This window comes from Diachasma alloeum, unplaced genomic scaffold (assembly GCF_001412515.2).
Source record: "Diachasma alloeum isolate Michigan unplaced genomic scaffold, Dall2.0 Dall_scaffold_00179, whole genome shotgun sequence".
NCBI classification, from domain to species: domain Eukaryota; kingdom Metazoa; phylum Arthropoda; class Insecta; order Hymenoptera; family Braconidae; genus Diachasma; species Diachasma alloeum.
This window is the reverse complement of record NW_021680345.1, coordinates 4,652,492-4,666,413: the sequence shown is the minus strand read 5'-3', so window position 1 is coordinate 4,666,413 and position 13,922 is coordinate 4,652,492. Positions and strand designations below refer to the sequence as shown.

At 33.6% G+C, this 13,922-nt stretch overlaps 1 protein-coding gene across 3 annotated transcripts in view; it reads left to right on the top strand.

Annotated features, from left to right (window-relative positions):
- Window positions 1–7,075: 7,075 nt before the first annotated feature.
- Window positions 7,076–13,922, top strand: part of LOC107042014 (mitochondrial ribosome-associated GTPase 2) — a 13,370-nt gene continuing 6,523 nt past the window's right edge. Inside the window, exons 1-6 of one of the 3 annotated variants that reach the window (XM_015262888.1) lie at window positions 7,076–7,203; window positions 7,360–7,541; window positions 8,584–9,059; window positions 11,137–11,250; window positions 12,266–12,385; window positions 12,930–13,268. In XM_015262888.1, the coding sequence (XP_015118374.1) occupies window positions 7,364–7,541; window positions 8,584–9,059; window positions 11,137–11,250; window positions 12,266–12,385; window positions 12,930–13,268 (1,227 nt within the window). In that variant the 5' untranslated portion in view covers window positions 7,076–7,203; window positions 7,360–7,363. Of the gene's footprint in view, window positions 7,204–7,359; window positions 7,542–8,583; window positions 9,060–11,010; window positions 11,251–12,265; window positions 12,386–12,929; window positions 13,269–13,922 lie in introns of those variants that run through there. The other 2 variants (XM_015262880.1, XM_015262874.1) reach the window with 2 other exon arrangements.

Below are 13,922 nucleotides of genomic sequence, written 5' to 3'. Positions count from 1 at the left end.
TTGAAGAGATTTTTTGTAGACAAAATGATAAGGGTTATGATTTTTTTACAGAAATTGTTGGCGTGAATTTTTGGAGTTTTTTTCGCTGTATTTTAATGTGCTACGGGTAATAAAATCGAAGGAAAAAAATTAGAAGATTTTTGCCTAATAATTTTTATAGATGCAATCGCAACAGAATGAGTTATATCGAAAAATTTAGAATTTTTTCTATAAAAAAATATCAAATTGATTTTTTTCATACAAATTCTTTGAAAAAGCTCAATTTTCTCATTTTTCTTTTGCATTTTGTCATATTCTCACTAGAATTAATTTCATTCATTCCTTCCTTGATTCATAACAGTATAATTATTATTTTAATTCAACCTAATGCGAAAAAAATCGTCTCCATTTCGCACCCCTTCGCCTACTGACTTTTTATTCGTTTCTGATACAAAAATCAAAGAAAAATAATTGGCAAATTCATGCCCAATAATTCTTGTGGTAAAATTTCCAACAGAATGATATGTAAAAAAAATCAAGAATTTTTTCTATAAAAGAAATATCAAATTCATGTTTTGAATAGAATTTCTTTGGAAAAGCTCACGATTTCCCATTGCATTTTGTCATATTCCCACTGCAATTAATTTCATTCATTCCTCTCTTGATTCACAACACTAATTATCATTTTAATTCAGTCTGATGAGAAAAAAATCGGTTCTACGTCGCGCCCCTCGCCTCCTGAATCATTAAATTAGCGTTTGAAGTAGCCGTCGCCTCTCACCTGATAGCAATTGATTAGTATCAGGCCAATTGGCCTCAACAGGTTCCCCACAGACTGAATATGATTAGCAACGAGTATCATGCAACCCGACACACGCTGTAGATAAACTCATTGTTAATGTCATGAATTGTTAAAGTCCATTGAACTTGTTGGTTTATCTACTCGCAACCGGTTCTCGCCGGTTCGAATTCAACATTGAAGGACAAGCGACGAGCGGCAGTGACCGCAGCTCCAACGAAATTCACTGGTTGTTAGACACAAGGAACTTGATGATCATCTCATAATTGATGAGGGAGGATTGATTTCACTTGACATTGACTCCCATCGATCCGGTGAATTATTCATTCGGGAAATGTCGCACCAGGAATTTTCCGGAGTTCGACGCAATGTCAAAAGTCGAAAGTATTGAAATAACTGTTTATTTAGTCGAGATGTGGAGAGAGAATTTTATTAAAAATTATTCCTTAAATCTAGTAGTAAATTCATGAATGTGAATAGTATTTTTTTTCGTTACTTATCTTATTTATTTCTTTATTTATCTCTGTACATACACTGAGAGAACAACAAATTTAACAGCGCATAACAAAATTCAACAGAAATTCCATTTCAATTTCTATTAAAATTCTATGAGCATTCCACTTCAATTCTGTTGGATAATTTTATTACAACTCTAATAATATTCAATAGGTTTTAATATTTAAAAAAAGAAGAAATAAAAAGAATTTTTTTTATTATCAAATACAATTATTATTATTATTTTTATTTTTTTTATTTTTTTTTATTTATTTTTTCATTAATAAATTTAATAATGGATTGAACATGCTCAAACCTATTTGTACAAAAGTATAAGACAGTTGAATATGCATAATACACACGGCACTTAATACTGAATCCCATTAAATTTCCGGCCCCATGGGAATCCATCGAAGGTTCATAAATGATTACCCTCGTTCGTTCCAGTACCCTAGAGCCACCGTTACCCAACTATTCTTCCGGTTCTAGGGAGTCATAAAATATTGGGGAATCGATCGTGTCCCCACGTTGAAGACCAGCCATCATTTCGATGTACGTAACCGAGTGATAAATCGGCACTATTTGTCTCGACGTCCGCGGATTGTTTATCACTGTCCTGTTCTGCCTCATTCTGTTCTCTTTTTTCCACATAGAGAGACATTTCCGGCTTTACGTTCTTGCAATGGTGTGTGGCGTACTGGGTCAGCGGAATTTTCACCAAAATTGTAGTGGAACAGGCAATAGGTCAGTGCATGCAAAGGAAAATATTATAATTTTCAGCGGAGTTATTGTACTAGCCACGAAGAAATTCAATAGAAAAACCCAAACTTTCTGTGAAAATTCTGGGTTTCTCGTTAATTCTGTATAAATGAGATATTTTTAGTAGAAAAAGGTTTATAGACAGTGATTTTTTTATATTACATTACATAAAGCATGAATTTTCAATTTTTTTCTCGGATTTTGTTGCGAAAAAGAATTTTAAAAACAGCAGAAAAAACTTGGAAAATTTATGCCCAAGAATTCCCACTGAAAAATCAAAATCCATTGCCTTTTTCCTCTCTAACCATTTGCACCATAAAATTCATTTGTAAAAAATCCCCACCCACAGGGACAACGCATCGTCTATTTTGAGCGAGTGCATCATATTGTTCCCCGACTTGAGCCATTGTCCCTCCCACAAACCCCCATATCTGAACAATTTTCCTTCATTATGAAAATTCTGGTTTTCTCGTTAATTCTGTAAAAAATGAGATATTTTTAGTAGAAAAAGGTTTATAGACAGTGATTTTTTTATATTACATTACATAAAGCATGAATTTTCAATTTTTTTCTCGGATTTTGTTGCGAAAAAGAATTTTAAAAACAGCAGAAAAAACTTGGAAAATTTATGCCCAAGAATTCCCACTGAAAAATCAAAATCCATTGCCTTTTTCCTCTCTAACCATTTGCACCATAAAATTCATTTGTAAAAAATCCCCACCCACAGGGACAACGCATCGTCTATTTTGAGCGAGTGCATCATATTGTTCCCCGACTTGAGCCATTGTCCCTCCCACAAACCCCCATATCTGAACAATTTTCCTTCATTATGAAAATTCTGGTTTTCTCGTTAATTCTGTAAAAAATGAGATATTTTTAGTAGAAAAAGGTTTATAGACAGTGATTTTTTTATATTACATTACATAAAGCATGAATTTTCAATTTTTTTCTCGGATTTTGTTGCGAAAAAGAATTTTAAAAACAGCAGAAAAAACTTGGAAAATTTATGCCCAAGAATTCCCACTGAAAAATCAAAATCCATTGCCTTTTTCCTCTCTAACCATTTGCACCATAAAATTCATTTGTAAAAAATCCCCACCCACAGGGACAACGCATCGTCTATTTTGAGCGAGTGCATCATATTGTTCCCAGACTTGAGCCATTGTCCCTCCCACAAACCCCCATATCTAAACAATTTTCCATCATTGTGAAAATTCTGGTTTTCTCGTTAATTCTGCAATAAATGAGATATTTTTATATTACATTACATAAAGCATGAATTTTCAATTTTTTTCTCGGATTTTATTGCGAAAAAGAATTTTAAAAACAGCAGAAAAAACTTGGAAAATTTATGCCCAAGAATTCCCACTGAAAAATCAAAATCCATTGCCTTTTTCCTCTCTAACCATTTGCACCATAAAATTCATTTGTAAAAAATCCCCACCCACAGGGACAACGCATCGTCTATTTTGAGCGAGTGCATCATATTGTTCCCAGACTTGAGCCATTGTCCCTCCCACAAACCCCCATATCTGAACAATTTTCCTTCATTATGAAAATTCTGGTTTTCTCGTTAATTCTGTAAAAAATGAGATATTTTTAGTAGAAAAAGGTTTATAGACAGTGATTTTTTTATATTACATTACATAAAGCATGAATTTTCAATTTTTTTCTCGGATTTTGTTGCGAAAAAGAATTTTAAAAACAGCAGAAAAAACTTGGAAAATTTATGCCCAAGAATTCCCACTGAAAAATCAAAATCCATTGCCTTTTTCCTCTCTAACCATTTGCACCATAAAATTCATTTGTAAAAAATCCCCACCCACAGGGACAACGCATCGTCTATTTTGAGCGAGTGCATCATATTGTTCCCAGACTTGAGCCATTGTCTCTCCCACAAACCCCCATATCTGAACAATTTTCCTTCATTGCGCGTTAATTCCTCCTCTCGGCACTGAAATGCCGCATAGACACTGCTAATTCCATCGGCAATCTCGCCTACATAATTAACTCTGTTATCACTCAACAGTCCATTGTCCCAAACATCTGAAGACAAAATACGTAACTGGCTTTTGCTGAATCGATTCTCCTTCTGTTTTTACGTCTATCGATCCCGGGTCAGAGTCAAAAGACACGTAGACGCCGTTCCCCCGGGGTCAAACTTCACCCGCTACTTCGCGTAGTGCATAGGGCATGCATTAACAAGTCGCAACGGAGTTTTTTATGAGTCCAACATGTGCAGCCGTGATCCCTACACGGAAATTTTGTTTGGCATTTTTTAAATTTACGTAACGAATAGATTTAAATTTTCGATGTTTCACGTTTTATTTCAATTTCAAGATTGAATCTGATTAAATCAAATTAAAATGATGAATTAAGTTGAATTAAATTCTTCGTAGAATTATTGATTCGTCTTGAAAATGCGATAGAATTGATTTTTTAATGATGATTTTCAAATTCGTTGGGAAATTAAAAAATAAACATTATATTTAATTAAATTTCCAAGGGATTGAGGATTCTGAAAAATAATTTTTAAATCTCTTTAAATAAACACTGTTTGGCATTTTTTTTAATTAAGTAACGAATAGATTTAAATTTTTGATATTTCAAATTTAATTTCAATTTCAAGATTAAATGTAATTAAATAAAATTAAAATGATGAATTAATTTGAATTAAATTGTTTATAGAATTACTGATTCATCTTGAAAATTCACCAAAACTGAATTTTTTATAAAAAATTCTTATTTTATAATTAATAATAATAATAATAATAATAATAATAATACAATTTTATTTAAAATTTTAAAATACATAAATGTTTTATATAATATAAAATAAAAATAAAATATTATATACAATAGATTCATGAAAGGATTACCAAATTCATTGTTCAAACTAAGATCGCATTAATATTCAAGAAATTAACAGATATCTCAATTAATAAATTTTTCATTGTTAAAAGATAACAAGATTTTTCACTTGCACTTGCATTTGCAATCTTCTAACAGTGTAAGAACAAATATATTTTCCACTAGTATTTATAACTTTAGAATTAAGCAGTCATCCGCGTGCTCAGCAGACGAGTTAAAATAAACTTTCATTCATTTGGATGCTCTCACTGGGACGCCGTTACAATCAGGGGATTTAATTAAATGGGGTCTGTTGATGGCTGGAAACGACCTAGATATCGATCCGCATGACCTTATGGAATTTGAGGAATTGAATTTCCTGATGTGGGATTTATATTTAACAAGGGATGCCCTTCGATAGTGGAGTCATCAGTGATAATTCAATTTTATTTCAGAAGGCGAGTGGATAAGACGATCGAAACGTTTTTATTAATTAGGCTATTATCTTGGAAGCGAAGGGTTTTAGGGGAAAATGTGAAAAGGGCTTTTTTATAGCTGAGGAAATTTCCCATGAAAAAGATTTAATGATCGTTTCTCCTAAACGACCCCTTCTTGACGTAATTTAAGAACTAAAAAAATTGAATGTAAATTTTTTGTTTTGCCAGTTTAATCCAGATTTTTCTTTTAATTTATTGGAAATTAACGATTAATTCAATTTCAATTAACGATTAATTTCATTTTAATTAGGAATTAAGTCAATAATTAATTATTTTTATGGCATGCAACTTCAATGAAAATTTTCAATTCAGTTCTTCGTGGAATATTTAGAGATTCACTGGACTCGGATTGTTTTTCACGTTCTTCAACTCCAGGGGCATTATTAGTGAAGATTATGAAAGAGAGCGTGGTATCATTGTCGTGGAATGCATGTTTTTCTTCTTGTTTTAGCACTATTATCGTTTTGACGAAGTCGCACAGACATCCTTTGACTTTAACCAGCAATTTCCTCTGATAAAACGTAAATGCTCGTCATTTCTGACGTAAGACGACAACATTCTTCATAAAAAAAAGGGTGGAGGTGGTTCTTCGAACGTTAAGTGAGGAGATGAGGTGAATTGAACCTTAATATTCAACAGAAGAAAGTCAACAGTCCTGAGTAGGGGAGAGTGGGGTAAAATGGACACTTTAGACTTTTGTTTCAACTACTCATAACTCAGCAACAAATTCATCAATTGAGCTCGGTTTAGGCTCATTACAAAGGGAAAGAATTATTCTTCGCAATGAGAAGAAAAATATGACATTTTATCAACATTTCAACCCGTCATTAACATTTAAAAAAAAGTCAAAAGTGTCCATTTTACCCCAACCTCCCCTATAAATTTTCCAATTTCTTTCCATTGTATTTTCGTTTCTTCCTCATGACGAAATAAAAAAAAATTAATACCCCAGAATTCCAATGGAAAAAATTATATAGAAAATAAATCAACATCAACAATGCTTTATAGTTCTTATTAACAAATCTGAAGAGAATAATTTAGAGAATAATTGTATAATTTTTGTCGAATTCGTTAGAAAATTCTATTGAACTCTTCTACTAGGTTTTGGCCGATTCGATTGAAGTGTTCAATAGAAAATATTCAGTAGAAAAAGTCAAAAGAATTCAATTTTTCTATATAACTTATTCTTTTCATATTTTTTCTATAGAATTTCCTCGGCTCAAAGTTTCCAAGTTTTTTCGTTTGATTTTCTTGATGAGAAGAAAAGAAAAATAGAATGAAAAAAACAGAAAATTTGAGTCGAGCAAATTCCATAGAAAAAATATGAAAAGAATAAGTTGTATAGAAAAATCGAATTCTGTTAACTTTTTCTATTGAATTTTTTCTGTTGAACATGTCGATAGAATCAGCCAAAAACTAACAGAAAGTTTAATAGAAATTCAATAGAATTTTCTAACGAATTCGATAGGTTTTTCTATTAAATTTTTTCGTGCGTGGTTCGAAGAAGAACAATGATTTATTGATGAAGTGATTGAATCAGCAGAGAATCGAGGGATAATTTTAACTAGATTATCTAATTTTCATAGTAACGATACACGTGAGACGATGGCGAGGTGACAAGTGCCCACTGAATATTTCAATCGGCAATAAAATTAATGTACCACGTGGTCTTCGCCACACAACAGTCCCCCCACCGCCGGCGACAAATTACGTCCCTTTTGCCAGCGTTCGCGACTGTTGGCAAACAGTTTTTAATTATTTACTCTGTGTTTGCGCTTGGAATGGACATAATTGGCGACTAACATCTATTTACGAACGCCCAAGGTTTGTCATTCAATTTTTATCGACTGATTGGTACTGATAATCCTTAATGAGTTTGTGGTATTTTCGGTTTGTTTACTCTCTATCGTTTCGGAGCAGAATGTTTTTCGCAGTATTTGGAGTGAGGTGAGAGGGTCTGACGATGCATTTTTTATCCAGGAACATGCGATTGTCGGTTTTTAACGAGAATGATAAAGTACTGCTGTTGGGCGAGGGGAATTTCTCATTCTCCACGAGTTTACGTGAACATAACCTGAAAATTCGTATTACCTCGACTTGTTATGAGTCTTCAGCTATCAGTGAAGAGGCTGAAGGAAATATCAAGTATCTAGAGACTCATGGTTCGTATTAATTGATCAAAACCGAGAATTGAGGAGGGAATTCAAATTGAGTAGCAGAATTTCACTGGAAAAAACTGCGCTGAGAGAAAAAAAAATTTCTCAAACGGAGAGCACGTAAAAATTTAATAGTAGAGTAGTTATGCCGATAAATAAATAAATGAATAGGGGAGAGTGGGGCAAAATGAAACAGCAAAAAAATGACTATTGAACGTAATTCAAGCAAAAAAAATTTTTTTTCTCAACTTTTTGTATTAGGGGAGGCTGGGGTAAAACGGACACTTTTGACTTTTTTTAAAATGTTAATGAAAGGTTGAAATGTTGATAAAATTTGATAATTTTTTTTTTCGATACAAAGAACAATTCTTTCGCTTTGTGATGAGCCTAAACTGAGCTCAATTGATCAATTTGTTTCTGAGTTATGAATAATTTTTAAAAAGTCTAAAGTATCCATTTTACCCCACCCTTCCCCACTCATGAGAATAACAATGTTCTATTCGTCTTATAATTCAATTAATTAACATTCAATTGATTAGATTAGGCTGATTACACTTTTCATTCTTCATTCGATTGAAATTCAACATTACATTTTCTTTTTTTCCCCGCTATGTCCACTGAATTGAAAATTATTATTCTCATCAGTACTCCCAAGAATAAAAAAAATTAATAAACAAAAGTTGATAAAAAAAATGTAACAAAACATTTGAGTAGTGAAGCGGTAAACCGAGATAAGTCGATTTTGACTATTAGCCAGTTTTTGCTGAATATCTCGGAATCTAAGAGAGATAGCAAAATTTTTCTCATGACTTTTTTTATAACGCTCTATTGGCTCTACAAAAAAGGTCATGACAAAAATATTTCTATCTCTTTTAGATTCCGAGATATTCGTCAAAAACTAGCCAATAGTAAAAATCGAGTTAACCCGGTTTACCGCTTCGCTACTGATTTTTTTTTGCTTGAATTGCGTCAAATTGTCGTTTTTCGGCTGTTTCAATAGCTTTTTCTCTCCGTGCACTTGAAAAACTGATAATTCTCTTGATTCTAGGGGTGTCCGTTCTACTCGGAGTAGACGCGACACAATTATCGGCCCACGTAGCCCTGAAATCCCAGAAATTCGATAAAATAGTCTTCAATTTTCCCCATTGCTGTAGTAAAATGCGACTAGACAAGAATCGAAACTTGTTGAGAGACTTTTTCGTGTCCTCTGGAGGCCTCTTAGAGTCTAATGGGCAAATCCTGGTGACTCTGTGTAACGGCCAGGGTGGCACGTTGAGGGATGCCCCCAGGAGGCGGTGGGACGACTCCTGGAAGGTCAGGGAAATGGCCGCACATGGAGATCTCGTCCTCACGTCAGTCGAGAATTTCCTTATCGATCTGTTCGAGGGCTACAAAGTCACAGGGTACCGAGGGCTAGACAAGAAATTTCATATGAATGAAGCCCTCACTCATGTCTTTGCAAAAGTATCGCCTCCTGTTCCCTCTGATTTCATCCCCTATTCCCTTTTGGATGAAGTGTTGACAGTAAAAAAATTACAGAATTCAAAAATAATTAAATGGAGTGAAGTGACTGGCGGTGGAGAAGCAAATGCTGAGGAGTTGACCCCTCCGTTTTTTGCTTTTGACGTAACATTCGCAGTTCCCGAAAATTTCGATGAGATTTTTTTTTATGTTGTTTTGCACAACTCTGCCGGACGAATTATTAAAAATGTTGAATTTATCGGATTCTACGAATTTCCCGAGTCGAATAAAATAACTAGGAGTTATAGACTAGTTTATCATTCTGACGAGCTGCCACTGTACAGAGACAGAGTCGTGGAAATTCACAGAAATTTTATTTCGATTTTGTTGGAGGAAAAACTTGGCGTTGTTGTCTCTAGGTAGTTAAATAAATTGCGGAAGTTACGCGGTTTTTAATACTGAGGGCTTGCGGGATTTAATACTGAGGATTTATCCCTTCCGTTTTTTGCATTCAATTTATTTAGAATTTATTTATTTAGAATTTATTTAGAATTCCCGAAAATTTGGATGTCAAATTAATTTTTATACAAATCTGCAGAACGAATTATCAAAAATGTTAAATTCATAAAATTTTATTTATCCCTTTCGCTGTTTGCATTCACTGTAATTAATTATTAGAAATGTTGAATTTATCGGATTCTACGAATTTCCGGAGTCGAATAAAATAATTAGGACTTGTAGACTAGTTTATCATTCTAACGAGCTGCCACTGTACAGAGACAGAGTCGTGAAAATTCACAGAAATTTCATTTCGATTTTGTTGGAGGAAAAACTTGGCGTTGTTGTCTCTAGATAGTTAAATAAATTGTGGCAGTTACGCGGTTTTTAATACTGAGGGCTTGCGGGATTTAATACTGAGGATTTATCCCTTCCGTTTTTTGCATTCAATTTATTTAGAATTTATTTAGAATTCCCGAAAATTCGGATGTCAAATTATTTTTTATACAGTTTTATACAACTCTGCAGAACGAATTATCAAAAATGTTAAATTCATAAAATTTTATCTATTGCTTTCGTTGTTTGCATTCACTGTAATTAATTATTAAAATTGTGGAATTTATCGGATTCTACGAATTTCTGCGAGAATAATTAGGACTTGTAGACTAGTTTACCATTCTGACGAGCTGCCACTGTACAGAGACAGAGTCGTGGAATTTCACAGAAATTTTATTTCGATTTTGTTGGAGGAAAAACTTGGCGTTGTTGTCTCTAGGTAGTGGAATAAATTGTGGAAGTTACGCGGTTTTAGGGGATTTAATACTGAGGATTTATCGCTTTCGTTTTTTGCATTCAATGTAACATTTAGAATTCCCGAAAATCATTTTCCTTTTTTTTAAGAGAAAAACCTAGAACAAAAACAACAAATTCGGCGATTTTTATTTAATGGTACTTGATAATGTGAAGAAATATCAAGGAAAATCAAATCCCAGGAATAATTACGATGGAAACTATTTCCTTTAAATTCAAATAAATAAAATGAAATGATAATGAAATAATAAAACAAATTGGTAAACACAATATTATTTTTCATTCTGTTGAAATGAGATACAAAATATCTATTCCATTTCAACTTCCGAAAGACAAATAAATCAACACTATTTGATAAACCAAAATAGTCAACTTGAAATACAGAATTAAATACTGAAGATTTGTGCCCTCAATTTTTCCGCATTTGACATACCATTTGCAATTTCCAAAAATCGCAATAAAATTGACTTTTAGACAGCCCTGTCCAACTCTTGAGGACTCCCTATCGAAAATATTAATGGAATAAAATATTCATGGAATAAAATAACTGAGACTTGTAAAAATATAAATGTTACTTCGACTTTATTTGAGAAGAACTCGATGTAATCTTCTCTAGATAGTGAAATAAATTTTTGTTGCGAAGAAATCTACTGTTTTCTGTTATTCGAAAATGTTTGAAACACCTCCTCCGTCGTTTGTGTTGCAGATGCAGGCACTCCAGAGGTTGTCGTCCCTCACAATACGACACTCGATACGAAAGCAGAAGACAGTGGAGTTATGCAAAACATTGAGTGGTATTGAACTGAATCTGAGCAGACACAGTCCCCGTAAGTCATTCCATTGTGCCAGTTGTTTTCGGAATGATGAGTCAGTGGCACTTCCGCTGCGAAGCCGAAAGCCAAAATCTACTAGGGATACACTTCAATATTTTGTGGATGTCAAACAGGTGAATAAGCCGGAGGACATTAATTAAGATGTGAATGAGAGAGTTTTCACAATTAAAAAATGATTTTTATTGCTAGTTAAACCTTCAATGTTTTTAGCTGGATCTTGAGGGCAGACATAGCCATATTCATAAATCATAATTACCGTTAAATTTTGAAGCCGTCAATTAGTTAACATCACTCTTAAACTTTTAATTATTCAAGTAATCATCAATTTAAGGCCCGTGTGAATTATCTATCGAACGTGATCTTGATTGTTTTTTTTATTTAGATAATTTAAAATGATCTCCAATTTCTATTCAGTTTCACATAGCCCTGGAGTCTCCGAAAATGATGATTGTACAATCAAAAAACCGTTGAAAAAAGCTGAACATTTTCAAAGAGCGTTTTTGAATAATATTGGGAAATAAACCCAATAGGGAGGAAATTGCAAATTAATAATTTGATGTATCTAATGGCTGTTCGGTCGTCATTCGTCACAGCAGTCAATGGCTGTCAGATCGTTAGATACCGTGATAAATTTATCATTGGTAAACACAATTGACGCACAAATATTCTTATAGAAAACATCTCAAGAGAAAAATTCAAACAGAAATTCGAAATCTCTAGACAGTGAAATAAATTTAATAAAATAAAAAATAAAATATTTAATAAAATATTTAATATTTAATATTTAATAAAATTTAATATTTAATAAAATTATTTTGCAATGATAAATTTATCATGGTAATTATCCATTCACTATTTTCTCTCTATCGGACTCATTTCTTAATCTTTACTAAAAACTCTCTTTGAAAATGTTCAGTATTTTTTTCTACTTTTTTAATTGTACAATCATAATTTTTAGGGACCCCTGCGTAATGTAGAATTCAATGGAAATTGGGATATATTTTACATTGTGAAAATGGAAAAACAATCGAGATAACGTTCGGAAGATGATCCACCCGAGCCTTAAATTTTTAATTATATCCCCAGTCTGTGAGTTCCCCTATGAATCCGATGATTTCCTCCTCGTAGGTGAGAGTATCCGGGGGAAAAGGGGGAGACGGTGCTGTAAGTTTCCTCCAAGCGTGGGCGAACGAGCACGGTGGACCCGACGGAGGGGACGGTGGACACGGAGGTCACGTAATCTTCCAGGTAATTGAGCTCCACGTATGAAAAAATTCAACAGAAAACCTATCGAATTCGCTAGAAAATTTTATTGGCATTCTATAGGAATTCTATGGGGTTTCTATAGGATTCTATTGGACATTCGATAAGAAAAAGTCAATAGATTTCGAATTTCTGTTTGAATTTTTCTCTTGAGATGTTTTCTATAAGAATATTTGTGCATCAATTTTCCAAGTTTTTTCCACTCGGATTCTGCAATGCAAAACAAAACAAAATCCAGCGGGAAAAACTTGGAAAATTTGTGCCCAATAATAATAATAGTAATTCTAATAGAAAAAATCTAAGAGAAAAATTAAAACAGAAATTTGAAATCTATTGACTTTTTTTATTGAATATCCAATAGAATCAGCGGAAAAAGCAAATAGAATTTTTCAATAGAATTTCAATAGAATTTTCTAACGAATTCGTTAGGTTTTCTATAGAATTTTTTCATTCATGTCCACCCCTCTTAATAACCCAATTAAAAAAAAAATTAATCGATCGCTTGATACCCAGCATTCCGTTGATCCAGGTCTCGAGGGACGTCACTAGTTTGAACCACCTGAAACCCGTTATCGACGCGGAAGAGGGCGAGAAGGGGTACAATAAAGACTGTCATGGCAAGAATGCACAGCACACTGTTGTCAAAGTGCCCGTTGGCACTATTGTCAGAAGTACAGATGGCAATATTCTGGCTGACCTGGAGGAGGAGGGGATGATGTTTATCGGTGCTCGAGGGGGTGCTGGGGGCCATGGGAATGCCTTCTTCGCGTCCGATGTCCAGCAGGCACCCAGAATCGCTGAGTTTGGGGCTAAGGGGGAGAACACACAGTATGTGCTTGAAGTTAGATCCATGGCACATGTTGGATTGGTAAAAAATCATTTTTTTTTAATCGTAAAATGTCAACACAACAGATTTTCCATGCGTTATTTTGACATTTTACGATTAAAAAATATGATTGTATGATATGATGATGAAAAATATGACGATATAATATAATTTTATCGTAAAATGACAGAATAACAGATTCATCATGTGTTATTCTGACATTTGAATGCATAATAAACAAATTTTCAATTTCAGAATTGTTACTTCTGTTCTAAAAGGAAATTTTTCACGAATGAAAAAATTTTAGGCAGTGACTATTCGCACCATTGCGTGAATCACTCCCGTACACTCCATACACTCCACGCATGCGTGAAGTTTGTGTGTTTCACGCAGCCGAATTTTCATACTGCTGTGTATTTCACGCAGTTGAAGTTTCATACTACTGTGTGTTTCACGCAGTTGTATTTTTATACACCAGTGTGTTACACGCAGTTGCATTTTGATACCCCTCTGTGTTTCACGCAGTTGTATTTGTATACATCTGTGTGTTTCACGCAGTTGCATTTTTATACACCAGTGTGTTACACGCAGTTGCATTTTGATACCCCTCTGTGTTTCACGCAGTTGAAGTTTTCCTATACTTTTCGGCACTAGCCTATAGGCAAGTGCACGACTCAGAATTGCGTTTTTCCACTT